Here is an 18,497-nt window from a genome sequence, read left to right on the forward strand (position 1 = left end):
GACGCAGAATCATCGCAACAGCCCTACAAAACCTATTTAAACTTCAAATCACTTTGCTTATGATTTCAAACTTTTAATGCATTCAAAAATCTTATAAGCTGCCAATCAGGCTTAATCCACCTTTTTTTTTTAAACCTTATGGTACATTATGTGAATTACAGAAGAAACTTGCATTAAACTAAACAATCAGTGCACAAACAAGTGTTAAAAACTGAATACAATGAGACGGTATTATTCTCCTCACAGTTCATCCACTGAATATTTAAAAACTAATCAGAATGAACAAATTACTTTCAGACGACTATGAATAACCTCTAAAACAAGTATTTTTGTATGTTACTTTCAATATTACAGTCGTACTGTAAATAGAGTAGGCATGGGATGATAACCTGTTTCAAGGTTTACCTTGATTTGGAAATGTCAAGGTTTTAAAAACGCAAAAATTGTTTCATTATACTGTCCCTAAGGTATATGTAAAGTACTATGAAAGAACTAATTAACCTAGCAGAAATCAATGATTTATTTTACTTATTTAGCTTGACATGTTTACTCTTCAAAATATTATAAATATGAATTATTGTGAAAATATTGTAAAAATATTGTGTTTAATGGGGGAAAATGTGTTGTTTTTTTTACAAAAACATTTAAAAAGAACTTTTTTAGAGCAGTGATCACAATACCGTGAAACTCTGAGATTTTTGAACATGCCTAATATAGAGTAATATTTGCTGTAGGGAATAAAAAGTGATGTTTGCTTTAGAATGCATTATGAGACCTTGATCTTACAGCATTTGAAAAAGTGATTTTATTAACATTTTAAATCATTTACAATTATATATTGTCTGGGTTGGTGTTGTATATCACAGTACAAAAACATTTTGTCATTTTACAGACTTATTTCTCTATACATTATTTCTTATATATAATATTATTTCAAACTATTAAAATGTCAATAAAAGTCACTTTGTAAAACTAAAGTTGAATTTTCAGCATCAAAATTTGGCAGAGCAGAGATCAACATTCCATAATGCTATTCATAACCCAAAATAAACAGAAAAACTAGTGAATCACAAAATATGGAAATTGGTATTTAACATATATTTTTACAGTGTACAGACATGCCTGTGATTCTAAATGTCAGATTAAAATAAAAAAAACTGTGACATTATTTAAAAAACTAAGCTGTAAATGTAACTACCATTTAACATTTTATTATGTACCCCGTTGAAAAAACAGCACACACTGGCTAGATATATTTTGAAGCATGGCTGCTGGTTTGAGCTGGTTCTTAACTGGTCATCTGTTGGTCCCAAATAATTAGCTCTGGCTCAGAACCAGCACAAACTAGCAGCCATGCTTCAAAACCTAACCAGCATATGCCGTTTTTTCAGAAGACTATAAGGATAATTTGTACTACACCCTTATTATTTAAATCGAATACTTTCAGATATTTTGAATGGAAGTTCCCTTAACTGAAAGTGAAACCAAAAAATGAAACAAAGTGGCCACATGCTGAAAAAGTTTGATAAGTATCTCAAAATATAATTGAACAAAAACTTCAGATGTTTGCACAATCCTTTCAAACTTCTCTTGACAAGGTAAAAGCATGTGCCTTGTTATTCTTGTGCAACACTTGTCTGTGTGTGTGGGGGTGGAGGACATTAATTTCTATAATGACATGTAGATCACCTAGGTATTACAATGTTTAGGTAGTTTATGACGACATGCTTTGTGTCCTTGTAATTTAGAACTGATTAAAATCATACTTAACAGCGGGTTTTTTACATTCGGAAATTCCTGGACATTTTTAATAGAAGGTAAGGCCATATAATAAGTCCTTTTACAGTATAAAATACATTACACCTAAGGAGAGGCCCCATAAGTCACAAAAAACATCCTGTGTGTGTGTACCATATGTGTGCATGTGTGTGTTCAGAGTGATTAAAGTGATGTATGTTCACATGACAAATGCCTGCAGGGAAACAGGAAGCTCAGGTCTTACTTAATGAAGGCTGATGGCATGTCTCTCTTCATAATCTTGTCTTCTGTGGTCTGCACTGTCTCCTTCCCCACCTGTAAACACATGCAAAAACAAGCATGTTTACTACATGCGAAATGAAGAGACCTTGTGAAATAAAGATGCGTGTCCACTCAGAATGGTTCTAGACACTCATATGGAGAATCTTTGGTCCTCAGGCAGCCCAGACGGATGCAGCTTGTGAATGGGGTCGCTCTGAGAGTCTGGACACAATAAGGCCCTGTGTGTCTTGGATGAGCCCTGAGGACTCTCTCTGTCTGGGACGCTGCCAGTACTGCCAACTGTCCAATCTAAAACCACACCCAAGCACCCATATTGCTCATCTGTCATTACCACACCCGCTTATTGATTATTTCCACAAATGAACATATGGAAAAATAAAAGAAATCAAAACACAACTAAAACAAAACACAACACATAAATTAAACAAATCTAAATGAAAACAGGATTAAATATAAATATTCTTTGAAAAAAACTTAAACATACTTTAACAAAACAACGGAGAGCAATAAAGAAAAACAAACGAAAAATGATATGATAAACAAAACTAGAATATAAATAATCTTTGGCGAAACATTTTTGGTGGATTAAAACAACAACAATAATATACAAACAAAGCATAATCAGCCACCACAGCACAACTAATACAAAATAATAAAAAATAAAAAACTCTTTAAATCAATGTGAATAACTCTAAAATGATGTTTTATACATACATATATATATATATATATATATATATATATATATATATATATATATATATATATATATATATATATATATACATATATATATATATATATATATATATATATATATATATATATATATATATATAATATTGTTATTTTATAATATATGTATATAGGTATTATATATAAGATATTATATATAATCATATTATGCATTGGATTTCTAATTATAAAAAATGGGACATTTTATATCATAGGCCACCTATGATGAAAATCATCTTTTGTAAGCTGTTTGGACAAAACCATGTTTAGGTATAATGTGTCCACTGTCATATTGGAGTTATATAAGGACATTAAGTTTCTTTTTATTTTCATGACATTAAAATAAAAAACAAATCCCAAGTGACTTTGAGGCACACTACAACATGGCATATAGAAGTGTGGTTTCCCTGCCCACCTAATTGACTGACAGCTGCAAATTAACGTGTCTCCGTAGTAACGCATATAATCATATCGACAAGACACGATGTGTGCATCAGTCACCATCAAATGTGATCAAGAGTGAGTTTTCCAAGTTTAAAACTTTTTTAAATCAGTGCATGTTTGTAATGAATTACAGATTTTACCATGTTTACTTTATCACCAGAGCCGCATGTCAGTACAATTATAAAAGAGGATGCTTTTATCACGGTTTGTGGACGTTAAAAAAAGTTCATTTTGTACATTAACATAACGGAGATCCATACAGCAGTAGATATTAACATGTATCCTATCACATTTGTCATGCAAAGTTAAACGCGTGCGCTGTGGGTACCCGCTGTGTTTGAACTTTGTAACAACATTGTGTGTGACTCATCGTTGCAGAAAGGCTTGAATTAACTCTACAATAAATACAACAAATAATCATTGGGTATAGTAGTATTTCTCACAAAGATTATGTGAGATCTGCTTCCTTCATGTCTGTCACTGTGCTGTTTATCTGACACAGCCGGAGACTGGAGAACTGTGGGTGGGGGAAACCAGCATTAAACGCACAGGCAATAAAAACAGCTACACTGTGTTCAGTGCAGAAAATTCTAATATTCTGAAAGCTATAATAAATAATTTAATGGCTGTTTTGAGCTGAAACTTTACAGACACAGACTTTTCTTAAATCTTAAAAAAGGGGTCAAATAGGTTCCCCCTTAAAATAATTGTGGTAAAAACTACTTTCTTGCTATCATTTTATGATTTAAAGACATTTTATAATTAAAAATATTTTGCAAATTCATGCATTTTATGCATATTCAAGTAATTTCCATATATCAGTTCAAATGCTCCATTTTAAAAGTTGATTCAGAATATTATTTAATTAATTCACCGACACTGGGTTTATGCTCCTGCATAATAACACATGCCAGTGTAGTTGGTGGTTCATTCCACTGTGGCAACCCCTGATAAATCGGGGATTAAGTTGAAGGAAAATGAACGAATTAACAATTTACTGATCATCTTCCCTCACAGAGATTGTTTTATCCCAAACCTATCATTAATTAATTTTTTAAAACAAATGTATATTCAAACAAATATGAATAATACAATTACAGCAAAACCATTTAGAATTTTAAATCATGACCCCTGGAGGTGACAAGATATAAGAGCACACATGTCCACGTGGTGTGGTTGCCCTTTCACTGGACATCAGGAATGACATTACAGTGTCCTTCTTTAGAGTCCACTAATGCAGAGATAGCAGCCCAACAGAGAGATGTTTGTTATCTCTACCCAGCACATGCTCACTTCCCTCCTGCTCTTTTTTTCCAATGATGTAATTACACTGAGGCAGTCGCATTCATTTGTCTATTCTCTGTTTCTGAATCATATTTGAAGATTCTCAAGCTCTCGTGAATTGCATTTACAGTGTTCATTTGATTGGAGAGGTGAAAATAGAGTAAAAAAAACACAATAAGATGAAAACCAGGTCAAACAGACAAACTGTAAATAGTAAATAATAGAGCGCATTGATTCACGGCCGATGACTTGCTAAGGACCATTGATCGCATTGGTATGTGCAAGTTGTGAATGGAGGACGGTGCTTTTGTAGTGCGTTGCGTTTTAGTGGGACTCATAAATACAGCTAACTGGGTTAACTGCTGTGCTAAAGTGGGAACACAGATCTGCGCACACAGCAGCCAGTCACAAACATCAGCTCTGTTCATGCTGCTTTCAACAGACTGACTGAAAAATGCTGCACAGCCTGTTTGTTTGGTAGATTCATCAGAATGAAGTCTTCATTCCATTTCCAGATAAAGATACTCGTTCAAAAAACATCCATCTGTTACAATGTCATGTGGTTGGTTGATCAACTGCATTTATTTCTTCACTATATCTATTAACAAGTGTCTGATACAGAATATTGAAATGCACATCTCAGTGAATCCTTCACCTCACACATCTCTTGAGATACTGGACCTTCAGCCACATTCCACATGGTTATTCTTAGCTTGGTGTCATGGTCTGCAAGGCCAACTGAGGGGCAAGAAGCAAGGGTGGTAACTGCCACCTTACTCTAGGGTTTACAAGCACCAGAGGCTCTAAATATAATACAAAAAAGTAAAAAATAAATACAAAACAGACGACAGAATCTCCGTTTCAAAGCTTGGTCGGGTGAATTGTTTCATGTAATACATGGAGAGAATTTGTTCCCTGGAGCCCAAATCTTATCTGCAATTTTAAATTGCATGTCAACCCTCTGTGTATTTCCTCAAAACTCATTTGTGTACTATTACTTTCACAGTAATGACTGAATTTACTCTGATGTTAATTTACAATTTTGCTTTGATTATGTTACAAGTCCCTTACTTGTTGTTTTTTTCCCTTTGTTTTTGTTTTTTATTGTTTTGTTGGCACATTATGTAAAACAATTTAAAATAAACAAACAAATAAAAAACAGACGACAAGTGTACAAAATGTGCATTTAACACACAATTATATTAAGAACATTTTCTATTGCTTCTTGCACCGCAACTTAAGATGAGGACAACTGATTTCTAAGAAAGTGATGATTCTTGCATGACTATTAGGGCTGTGTGATTAATGGGAATCGTATCGAAATCAGGATTTGAAACATTGCAATTAGCTTATTCCAAGAGGCTGTGATATGAAATATATAAGTATTATTTAATTTCCCCTGCCCAGAACTATGTGACTGCAGCTGTGTGTGATTTTTTGTTTTACTAGCCACCTGATCGAGTACACTTTCATTCTGCCCAATCAGAATTGCGCAACTGAACTATGCAGAATGCTCACAATGAAAAACAAAAAACCAAACAAACAGGACGTGCGGATGAGTGGGATGGCATTTGCTGCTACAGAAGCATTAATAGACTAATTAATATCAAAGAAAAACAGGGCATCAGTAATATAGGAATACGCTGAACAAAAACAGGTAATTTCTAAGAGCTGTTGCAGAATTGTTGCCACAGCACAAGAAAATACATCTAGCACGTAAAAAAGCACCACAGGCAGCTATATGAGTGTCTTGCTAAAAAGTCAACTAAAAGTAATTACAGTGACACTAAATGTAGTAGGAAAGTTTGAGAGTTGTTTCAGCCATGTTAGTTTGCTGGGTGTTCTGTATTTTTATTATTATTATTTTTTGTTTTTATAACAAGCTATACTATCTCCCTAATTTAAGTTCAACTTGTTTACAGAAAGGTAAGGTCATTTTATCTGTGTTTACTCTTTGCTCTAAAGAAAAATTAGAATAATTACTGTGCATTTGAATAAATGTTTAAGTAAGTTAACATCTTTTCAGCTCTTTTTTTAACTAACACTAGTAAGAAGCTACAATAAAGGTTATTGAGCAGAAGTTTGACTACAAAATTAAATGGCAAATTAAATTGGAATATCTGTAAAAACAAAAATTTAATTAAATTAAATTCACAAGATATTTCCCCCAAATTGCACAGCCCTAATAACTATCCTATCAAAAAAAAAACAAGTTGAATCAACCTAATTTCTGCAAAAGAATTTTAAAAAATGCTACAATACAAACCTAATTGGTTAACTAAACCAAAAAGATAAAAACAGAAAACATTGACATTTATTTTGATCATGCATTTACAAAAAAAGAGCAGTGCTTTGGGGGCTTTTTAATCATCACAGTATATCTATGGAAATAATGTACTGTGGGGTGACACATTGGCGCAATGGGTTGCACGATCGCATCACAGCAAGAAGGCCGCTGGCTCGAGCCTCGGCTGGGTCAGTTGGCATTTCTGTGTGAAGTTTGCATGTTCTCCCCATGTTCATGTGGGTTTCCTCCGGGTATTCCAGTTTACCCCACAGTCCAAAGACTAGTGCTATGGGTGAATTGGGCTAGCTAAACTGGACGTAGTTTATTTGTGTGATTGTGTGTGTATGGGTGTTTTCCAGTGATGGGTTGCAGAGGGCATCCACTGTGTAATTCATATGCTGGATAAGTTGGCGGTTCATTCCACTGTGGTAACCCCAGATTAATAAAGGGACTAAGCTAAAGAAAAATTAATGAATGAATAATAGCCACATGTTGAATGTAAAAAATTATCTGCTGACACAGAACCCTTTCATGTTGCAAAAGTGAAAAATGCTTTATTTTATTCTTTTGTCATTGTTATTAAAAAATTCAGGAGGATTCTATGCTATTACAACAGATCGTTCTGCGTTGAAAAAATAAAGGTCTGGGACTGGGTTGCTAAATATCCACATTTATACAGTAATAATAGGTTACATTAGTAAATATGTATTCTATTCTTTTAAATACAAAAATATCTATATAACTAAAAGAAGTCTACACAATAATTACATCAAAAAACATAGGACAAATATCACAATACTAAAAGTGGTGACAGACAATCAAAATTTGACAGTTTTTAAAATCTGTGCTGACATTATACTGACAGATCATAACTGAAGCACACATCTGATGGTCATTAGCATTGGTACTCCACCTACATAAAAACTCAACCAGCCAGGCCCAGATTAAGAGTTCAGATGCCCCAGGGCACAATGTCCTGTAAGCTCTCTACCTAGCTGCACCACTATAGTTGAATTAGAAAATAAGTTAATATAATATTTTTTTAAATAAAGTTAATCTATAATGTATTGCCCGCATTAAAATAGAATGAAATACAGTACATATATTTCTAATCTACAAAAAATTTAAAGCATTTAAAGCACACTTTGAAAAAAAAATATTAATAAACTAGTGAAAATTAATAGATTTTAATATACTTGTTTAAGTTCACTGAAGCAGTACCCAAATCTTACATTTAAGGAAATTTTTAATGTATAACTTCTACAAACATGTAATGCATATGATTTAGAAAAAACGTCTCGTAAAACGCTGACGATAAACGCAAACGAAAAGCGTCCCGGTGTGTACGAGCCTTTAATAGACACTCCAAAATTACCATTTTTTCTCCCCTTGCAGGGGCCCTAAGTGCACCAGGGCCTGTGCCCATAATGTCCATTGGTTAATCCGGCCCTGCAACCAGCCATTCACCCAGACTACACCTCCCATCATGCTCCGCATCTCACAGCTGAGCCAGTTAACAAATCTTCACCCATGTTTCTTGTTTCTTTGTTTTTATTCGTGGAGATTTTTTTGTTTTGTTTTATGTTTGTTTGCCACCTGCCCTGACCTCAGCCATTCTATTGTTTTTATCCTTTTTGGATTACTCTTTACATCCTGCCCTCCTTCTTCCACCGGCCCACAAGTGATGACAAACAATAAACGAGATTCGGCCCCCCAAAACATGTTTTTGAATCACTATCCTTGTTGTACCGACACATATAGCCACTTGCTAAAAAATGTGCTGATCTGTTGATTTGTGACAGGTAATGCTTGAATTATAAACATTATGTCTGTGTCCTAAGATGAACTAATTACGCCACTTTTTTTTCTTGTGCCTGAATGTTAAAATGGCCCTCCTATAAATTGTCAGTCACTAGAATGGCCCCCTGCCAATTTGAGTTCGAGACCCCTGCATTACATTGTTGTTTGCACCTGTCTCAACTTCAACCTGCCAGACCACTCTTTAATTTAAAGCTGCAAGAGGAACTTTACATTATCTTCACACATGAACACATATTATTATCTATTTGTGTGGACACTAACATACTATAATTGCCATTTTTGTTCTTAGTGCAAACAGGCCTTGATAGGTATAGGCACTGCACAATCTATTCTGTCTGTGTAGTTATGGAAACTTTACTTCGCCATCTTAACTTTTTTTTCTTACCATGATATAAATGTATTTTTCATTTACAGCGTAGTGACATGTAGTTAAAGAACCTTCAGTTTGGCATTCATAAAATCCACCTGTTCATTCACGTGTTTCTTAAAGTCGATCATTGCATGTTGTGTTTATGACACTGGCTCAAACTAAACCACACTGATATTTGACATCTGACCCGATTGTCATTCCTCCAATGTTCACTTGATGAGGCCTGCACTGGATACTCATAGAGAGGAGTTTGTGTGTGTGAAAATGTGACGGCACCTGCAATATACAGTACATGCCTTTCCGTCATCCGCAGGCAGAGCGGGTGCGACTGCATTCTCTCTTAATGATGGCTGTTTATATAACAAGCCTCCTGCTCTGTCACAGCACTCTGTCATCTCTTGGCTGTTTACCACTCAGAAGTATCTTTCATTGATTCCCAAAAGCTCCGCAAAGAATCGCAACTCCTTTAAAGGGAAAGTCTGCACACACACCAGTGGATCCATAAAAGGTTCGACTTCATAAAAGGCCCCTCGAACACACATTTGGCAGTTTTTGTGGTGTCGAACGAAGCAAATGGGTAGGAAAAAGGCGAGCTCTGGAGGCAGCAATACATCGATTGTGTACTTTTGATGCATAATTAATGCAGAGTGCTTATAGCAGTTGTAGCTGGACTAAAAGGCTGTTTGATCTCAGGTGCATTAGTGCTGTGATAATGGATTCCATGAGAGTAGTCAGGGTCAGCAGCTGCTCTGCTCCTGTCTGTCACATATCATTAAGCAAAATTCAGACAATTTGGGCAAACACCACTGAAGTGACTGGACTTAGAGAACTTGTGCTTGATGAAACCGTTCGCAAATCATGTCAAAACAGACATATGTGTGGCAGGAGAACAAAGACAACATGTAATTCTACAAAACACACTCAAGACCATTTTGATTTGCAGTCTTTTTGTAAATAAAAAGCGATTTTTAGTTAGCGGTCTAACAATAATAACAATACTTGTGTTCTGTCAATTGTCTGATTAACCAGCCATTTAATATATAGAATTTATCTGATTACTTTTTATCATTTAAGTAACTGAGAAAGTAAATACTATGTAAAATAAATTAATTTCATTTTAGCAAGTGCAGGCATATTTACGACGAGAATCATTTGATGACATTTAAAGACTCTATTATTTATAACATTTAAGGATCACAGTGCCATCTCGAAATAATAATAAATTATTGTTGCCATTTTTAACCTACCTTAACTTAATATTACCCATTTGTCAGCAAAACAGTTTTAATTATTAAAAATGTAACAAACATTTATTTTCAGCACTTGTATATTTTTAGAACTACAGATCAGATTTAGCTATATTTACTTTTGCATAAATATTTCTATTATGCTTGGAATATTTTTTTACCCACATTTAATAACATTACTTATTATTAAGTTACATTTAATTAAATTATATTATAAAATATATTAAAATAGAAACAATTATCATAAAATGCAATATAGGCCTCTTATGCGATATATTGTCACAGAAATTATGCGTATTAGTGTTATTATTGTAATTTTAACAGCACTTTGTTCCACTAAATATATAATGACTATACAACTGTATAATAATGCAAAGAAGCACATGAACACTTGTAAGGGACAACAACTTTTTCATTCATAAGGTTATTTAAATTCAGTAATTTGATGTTACAAAATAAATCTCCTAAAACAAACTTTGACGCCAGTGATGTGATGTAGCATTTATGGAAGTTGGTTGCAGCTTTGAAGCAGGAATCAGTAGGACAACTTCTTTTAAACCGTTTAAAATTTGACGTTTTCCTCAGCTGTCTGTAGCCTAAGCATTGTTTCTAAAGGAGTTATCCGAGTTTGCTGACTCCTCTGACAGAAATTGGATAATATGTTGGTGACATTAATTATTGTAAACATGATAAAATTATCAAGGTCATCATGAGCATGGTTGTGCAATATGTCGAATGTCAATATATTGATATATAGTCCCTTAAATGTGTTCCTATTTGCATTATATGCTGTTGTTTAATCATGTAATCAGTGGCAAAATTGGCTTAAAATGATGATAATATTCATTATTGGATTAATTTCTGTAACAACATACAGCACAAGCAAAAAAAGATTTATCATAACAGGCCTATACTTTTAGCTAGAATTATATCAGCTCCCATTAAAAAGCAGTCAATGTTAGGTGTACTTAGTCACATATTAACTAGTTGCTGTAACTAAATTACTTATCCACTGAAAAGGTAAGAGATTACTGATAATTTAGGTCATTATTTACAGTTACTTTCCGTCTACAGATGTACTTTCCTTAAAATAATAAATTCAAAAGTTCTGTAAATCAATTTAGAAAAGTAGAACAATTGTATTTTTGTTATATAAATCTATTATGCATGCAGACTAAGGTTACATTTAAAAGGTTACTAAAGACGGTTACAGTTGTCAGAAAATTGCACAAATTTAAGAAGCAATATATTAAGAAAGAAATTAATCAAATTAAAAATATATGGTATACATGAAATACATGGTGTCAATGGTGTCAAATAATATTTAACTTTTCTTATTTTTGCAGAGTAATTCTGTTTGTAAATTAAAAAAATTATGTTTGTTATTAAAATGCTTTAGCATTACAATTTTTAAAGCTAAAAAAGACCAGATTTGACTCAGATTAAAGCAAGAGTGTAATTTATATTGCCGTGTTTAAATTTATAGGAATTTCAGTCAAATTATTACATTTTTATACAACAGATCAATTACTTTTCAGATATAGCAATTGAAAAAGTAATTTAAATACCATTAGTAATGAGTATTACTTTGTGCAGAGCATTATAGTTCATATATTAATGTGAGGCATTACTGCAAACGCTCATGCCACTCAAAGTATATTCTCTCAACTCAAGGCTGGATTTCAATTGTGAAGAAGTCACAATGGAGCCTTGCTTAAAAGAAAATATATCTGTTTAAAGTACTTGAGGGATTATGGGAGCTGGGGGAAGCAAACTGCAAACAACTTTATGCTTGTGTCATCAGTTTGAGTCTTACTCTGACATTGTGATCATTCTGTATACGAATGACTGGGATTAACTTCAGGTTAACACATTTCACAGGGCATCACCTCCTCTCACACAATACTTTAAAGAAGTTTTATGTGCTAAAGAGGAAACCATTCACCTAATGTACTAGAATTTGGCTTTGGGTCATATCATTTACCACAACTTGCTGTTGACTGTTATGTTAAGAAAACAGCAGCATTTCTACAGCCGTCTTTAAAGTGAATCCAAGGGTAACGTGGAATTAAGACATTGTTGTCAATCTGAACACAAATATCAAACACAAGTAAAAAAAATAAATAAATAAAAGAGTCATTTGGTTGATGTTTAGACCCACTTTTGACCACATCTAAAGGTAATAAGTAACACATTTGATTTGAAATGCTTTGGTACTTTATAAATGCATGAGATTTGATGCATTCAAACAGCCACAAAAGAATAGCTCATATAAAAATGTGGCATATGCACAAAATTGAGTGGAAAGTTTGTGATCTATAAAAAAACAAACTTGACAGCAAATGAAGCTTTAATTAAATTCCAAGTACCGATGCCTTGCAGGCATGGGTCAGTATAAGATTCTGACGGTATGATAACCTTGGATAAAAATATCACGATATTAAATATCACGAAAAGTTTCACGATATTGTGCTTACTGCTCTTAAATATATTCTTTTTAAATGTCTGGATAAAAAACAAAAACTTCTTTCCCTTTTGAAAACAATATATATATATTTTTTTATAATATATTTGGATTTATAATAGTTTAGAACAGTAAACATGTCAGGCTAAATAATTCAAAAGATGAATTGACTTCTGCTGTCTTCATTTGTTTAAAAAACACTGGTTTCTTTACTATTTAAAATGGGCATCTTTGGATATTTTTCTCCTGGAGATACTGTTGTCCTAAAAAACAAAAAAATGTAAATAAAAATCTTGCACATAACTTAGGAACGGTATTACAGAAAAGTTTGCCGTTTTTAAAACCTTGACTTTTCCAAACCGCGGTATACCTTGAAAATGGTTATCGTCCCATGTCTAATTACTTGTCATGGGGATCAGCCGATACAGAGTTCCGATTCTAATGCTTCATCACGATCTGCTATCTTGCTCACTTGCGTTGCTATATGATTTCTGGGTATTTTAACAAATTTTGAGGGATCATGGAGCCGGTATGAATATGTGGGAGACTTGCAGAGCATGCGGGAGAGATCACAAGTTGAATGAGACACTGAATGAGACACTAGACAGGGGCGATCTCTCCACTCGCATCACAGCAGCTCAAAACACTGGATATGCATTGGCTGCAAGAACATCACTCACGCAAGTCATGGCAATTGACTGTATAAACAGGTCGCACCGCATCTGTATATAATTCAGCTGTTGTGATGCAAGTGCATCAATTGCTCACGCACTATACATCATTTACCTCCTCAAGTTTTGTGGCAGCTGTAGGCTATGTATATATGGGAGTGCACGTGCATCTACCTCTGCTTGTAAACTCATAAACAAACACCTGCGATTGGTTCATGAGGTCGGCCAGATTCCCGAGTACTGATTGATTCATGAAAAGTGATTATCGGTCGAAACCCATCTTCGGCTGATCAATCAGAGCATCCCATTCACATGGGGCGTCAGCGTCAATGCTTCCCATTCACTTTGAATGAGTGACGTCAGGCGTTGCCGAACTGCATTGTGGATCTGTCGGTGCCACTTCAGTGGCATTGCTCGCTGCAGAAGTTGGGACTTTTCAATCGCTGACAGAAGCGTCAGCTAATCAGATGGCTGTATGCAAATACACCAGCTCAGACAGTAACCTATTGCTGACTAATTTCATTGGCAGACGCTGCTATGACAATCGCGTCAGCCCCAACTTCAGACACGCCCTTTGTCAAGCTTTGATGCTGAAGCCCCGTGTGAATGCACCATTATAATTACAATTTATAGTGGCGAAAATTCACTTTTAGGATAGTTTTTAATGCAAACAAAGTTGACCAAACTACTGAATAAACATGATATTTATGAGACATGTTGTGTGAAAGCAGACCAAAACCAGTTGTACCAATACACACAGATTACAATCATAGCTGTCATTCATATGCATTCACTTGAACTCCCACTCACTCTTCAGCAGTATAAGATAAGGATAAGTAAACATAAGAGAAAAGGGTCTCGGTGAAATAAGAGATGAAAATGGATGCATGCTAATACCAGGTGGAAACATGGTTGATATAGCACATTTACAAACACACATGAACGGTATGCCAATGGCGCTCTTCCAATGCAATGTGTCAGACTTGGCCAGGGAAACAGACAGACATACAGACAGACATGGAGACTCCCCCTCATGCCAGACCCCTGCTGTGTACTCAGTTAAGAACCATGAAAGCATTCAGAAATATAAATGAACTCAAAAGGTCCAGATCTAACTGTCCATTCCTCACTGGCTTCAATACAGTTTTTCCACGCCTAAAATGAATTTAAGTTAACAAGACCAAATATGGTTCTGGGTTGTATCTATGCCTTGGCCTTATACTCCACACTTGAACTAGGGACTGTGAGAGTCATTTATATGTGTTATCTTCTCCATTTTTATTTGTGTTATCTTCTCATTTTACTCTTATTAGCCGATTAATTCATTTCTACACAACCCCAAAGCTACCAAGAGAATGTTGACAATCTAAACATAGATCAGTCTCCAAGATACAGAACGTTCCTTAGATTGAGAACAGATATAAAGCCTTGATTTCGAGGCTTGGCTGATGTGCTGGACACTTCAGCAGTAACAGGTGCCATTGATGAGGGGTGCGAAACGGGCGCTCAATGGGGGGCTCAAGGGTGTGTCTTCATCGAAGACGCTGACACCCTAGACTTCCTCAAACCAGCAGGGAGTCACTTACTCTGGGTATGAAACACCCTCATCCCGTCATGAGCTGTGAGACAGAGTTACTTCTCGGGCTAGAAGGCCTATTTATTCCCAGCACAAAATGCTCACTCTCTATTTGTGACTTCCTCACGTACATAAGAAGGATTCTACTCACGTTACTTGACTTAATGGCAGTTGGGAGTAAATAAACCTTGTTAAAGACAAATAAGAACACATAGGCTAATACTTAATGGACAAATACATGGAAACAACTTTTGAGTTTTCAGTTTTAACAAAATGATGATCTGCAGTGGTGAAATGCATTCTGCTCTCTTAACTTGTAATGTTTAATGCCTTCATCCATCTGAAAAATACTTTTCTGAGTACTATTTTATTCTGCTTTTGAATTGTAAATAACTTAAAGTAATAATCTTAGATATTCTATTCTGCGCTGCTCTGTAAGATTTTGCGTTTCAACAGCATCATGCATTTAAATTAACTGGTTCAATTAGGCTTCAGAAACTCACTTATTGAGACCAGAGAGGAAAGAGAACATACCAGCAAGATTAGGTCTGGTTGCTGTGGGTACACTGGGAAAATAATGGTACAATACTCTTGAAGTTTCTGGGATTGATGATTCTGTTTCTGACGTTTCCTGGAAACAACACCAGAACTTAAAGTACTTTTCTAAACAGATGAACTCCTTGTTCACAGACGATTAAAGCCTGCACTTCATGTGTACCACTAAGTTCAATGATGCAAACATCATTGCTTCCTGCTGGTTCAAAGCTTCAAAATACTGTAATCACTCCAATATCAGATGCATTTAGAGAAAATTAGGCAACAGACAAGTTTACAGGTCATCTAACTATAAATAAAAAGGCTGTTTCCCTGTTTTTGGTTTCCTAAAGAGCCATTCAGTAAACAGTTATTGAAATAATCATTATACTTGGTGTAAAGGTCATTTTGATACGCTAAAGAACCTTTCTGCAAATCCTTAGTGCTGTCAACATTCATTTAATTCCAAAGTTGCTGCATTCAACCCTTTGTAACCCAACCAAAACATTTCTGTTTTCAATAAAATGCTTTAACACTTGTAGAGAAATGTTTTAAAAGAAAAATCTCCAAAACTGAAAACTCACGACACCTGCTCTAATCCTCATGTCTCCTCACTGAGCCTTCAAGAGCATCTGTTTACACCAAACCATCATCTCATTGATGGGGCTAATTGTCAAATCAGTATGTTTGTCATTTTCAATTCCAAAAGCAACACTCAGCAAAGGACCAGTCTAAAACAAAGTAGTATAATAAACAATAATAGTAATTTCCAGTAAAATACCAGGGCACAATTGTTACTAAAAAAAAGCATTTTAACAGTAAACTTAAATGACAGAAAGTTTTATACTAGCTATTAGCTATACAGTTGTACCAATAACCGTGGTACCAACGTGGTAGCATGAGGGCAGAAGCTATGGTTACCATGGTGTTTTATAAATGTAGACGTTTTATCAAAACTGAGTGTGCTCTGATAAAGACAGCAGAAGCAAAAGATGCTGTATGGATGACAGGACTCTCTCTCTTTCTCTCACCCGCACAAGGTTGCTGACAGCCGCTTGCACTGCCGCCACTGGGCTGGTGAGATCTGGGATCGCTTTCCCATCAACTTCTCCCTCCTCGTGCATGATAACCAAGTGTGAAATCTGCTGAGCCACCGGCTCCAGGATACTCTCTATCGTCTTGGTATGGAAAACTGGCATCCTGAAATCTTAATATCCTCAGCACAAGTGAGAAAAAGGCACGTGTTCGGCTCTGTCCTGCGCTTTCCCCGTGATTTCTTCCAAGGGCACCACGAACCAGACGTCTATTCCCGGGTTTGCTCCACTCATGCAAAGAGAGAAATCCCTGAACGCCTCCTCAGCGACTGACGCCTTCAGTGGAGAAACCAAAGCACGGCGCCCGGTGAGTGCGAACCACAGCACGGCTTAAAAGAGCCAGCGCTCGTCAACCAATCCGCGCAAAGGTTTCACGTCAAGCAGAGCATCTGATTGGTCCGCGCTGACGCTGTTTCCACTCTCCTCCGCCCCTCCCTACCTGTGATAAGAGCTTCCCTGGCTACGTCATGCAGTCGGTGGCCAAAAAGGGAAAGCGTCGGGCTGGAATGGCAAAGTGAGGATTCCGTGAATTATAATTGACTTAATGACAGGTAATTGTGTTACTGAAACAACAGACCATTTCTATATTTAGGCTGCAGCGTCTAATTCAGATCATCTGCTGCTGTTTTATTTTTCATGTGATCATTTCTGTGTGACAGTGAAATGTGTGGGTGGACAGTTCGTCTTAGTTTTGGATGAAGATGCTATTAAACAACACCCACTTACAAGAACCAGAAGTTAATGTGCCTCCTAAATGTCTCTCTAATAACCTAAAATCTTGATTATTTTTTGCACACATAACCCCTCTATATTGTAAATATACTATAGACCTTGCATATATATATATACTGTACACATCAAAGCGTAAACTACATTATGCTGAATGCATTTGATCACAAGTGTAATAAAATACCATACCACGAAATATATATCTTAGAATACTTTATTTTAAATGCATTTTGAAATTTATTTATTTCTCTTATGGCAAGATATAATTATAACATCCTGATTAAGTACTCAAAAAAATTGTCTTATTTCTTTTTATTAAAGTGTGTAAATTCTGTTGGTTTTATGGTTTCAGTTTTGTTAGTTTAGTTTAGTGACCATATAAAACTACATAATACATTGAAATTCAAATGAAGTTTACAAAGAAATACAAATAAGCATAAACAAGGCACTGTAGAAATTCATATTTTGAGGTTAACCGCTGGACACTTAAAGGGATAGTTCAAGCAAAACTGAAAATTTGTGTCATTATTTATTCACCCTTCATTTGTCACAAACCTTTTTGAGCTTAATTTTTTAACATTTTTTGCTGAACACAAACAAGATAAATATTTTTAATGCTGAAAAACATTCATTCATTCATTTTATTTTTGGCGTAGTCCCTTTATAAATCAGGGGTCGCCACAGAGGAATGAATTTGGATGGTGGGGGGAAACCAGAGCACCCAGAGGAAACCCACGCGAACACGGGGAGAACAAGCAAACTCTACACAGAAATACCAACTGACCCAGCAGGGTTCGAACCAGCAACCTTCTTGCTGTGAGGCGATTGTGCTACCCCCTGAGCTACCGTGACGCCCTCAGATAACCATTGACAATATAATTTGTTCTACTATGGATGTCTATGGTTACCAGTATCCAATATTTTTCAAAATATCTTCTTTTGTGTTCAACACAAAGATACTAAGATACTACATCATAAAAATACTAAGCTAATTTGTTGTATGCTATAAAAAGAAATTTATTTTTTACTTTTCTAGTCATCTCAACTTATATCAAGTAAACTGATTTAAAAGAAAATGTTAAAATAGTAAATCTAAAAAACAGTTGTAGCCTGATTATCATATAAAATAATAATAAATAACATTTTGAAAACAGGGGTGACACGGTGGCGCAAGTAGTGCTACCGCCCCACAGCAAGATGG

General features: G+C 35.3%; 1 protein-coding gene across 4 annotated transcripts in view; it reads right to left on the minus strand.

The window, feature by feature from the left end:
- vcla (vinculin a) overlaps positions 1–16,873 on the minus strand; it is a 74,154-nt gene extending 57,281 nt beyond the window's left edge. For 3 of the 4 annotated variants that reach the window (XM_005156842.6, XM_005156840.6, XM_021480576.3), the window contains exons 1-2: positions 16,505–16,873; positions 2,003–2,073 (exon numbers count right to left, since the gene is read on the minus strand). In XM_005156842.6, coding sequence (XP_005156899.1) covers positions 2,003–2,073; positions 16,505–16,672 — 239 coding nt within the window. In that variant the 5' untranslated portion in view covers positions 16,673–16,873. The remainder of the gene's footprint in view (positions 1–2,002; positions 2,074–16,504) is intronic. The other variant, NM_001128681.1, reaches the window with a different exon arrangement.
- Between the last annotated feature and the right edge of the window lie 1,624 nt (positions 16,874–18,497).

The sequence above is a fragment of the Danio rerio genome, chromosome 13 (assembly GCF_049306965.1).
Source record: "Danio rerio strain Tuebingen ecotype United States chromosome 13, GRCz12tu, whole genome shotgun sequence".
NCBI classification, from domain to species: Eukaryota; Metazoa; Chordata; class Actinopteri; order Cypriniformes; family Danionidae; genus Danio; species Danio rerio.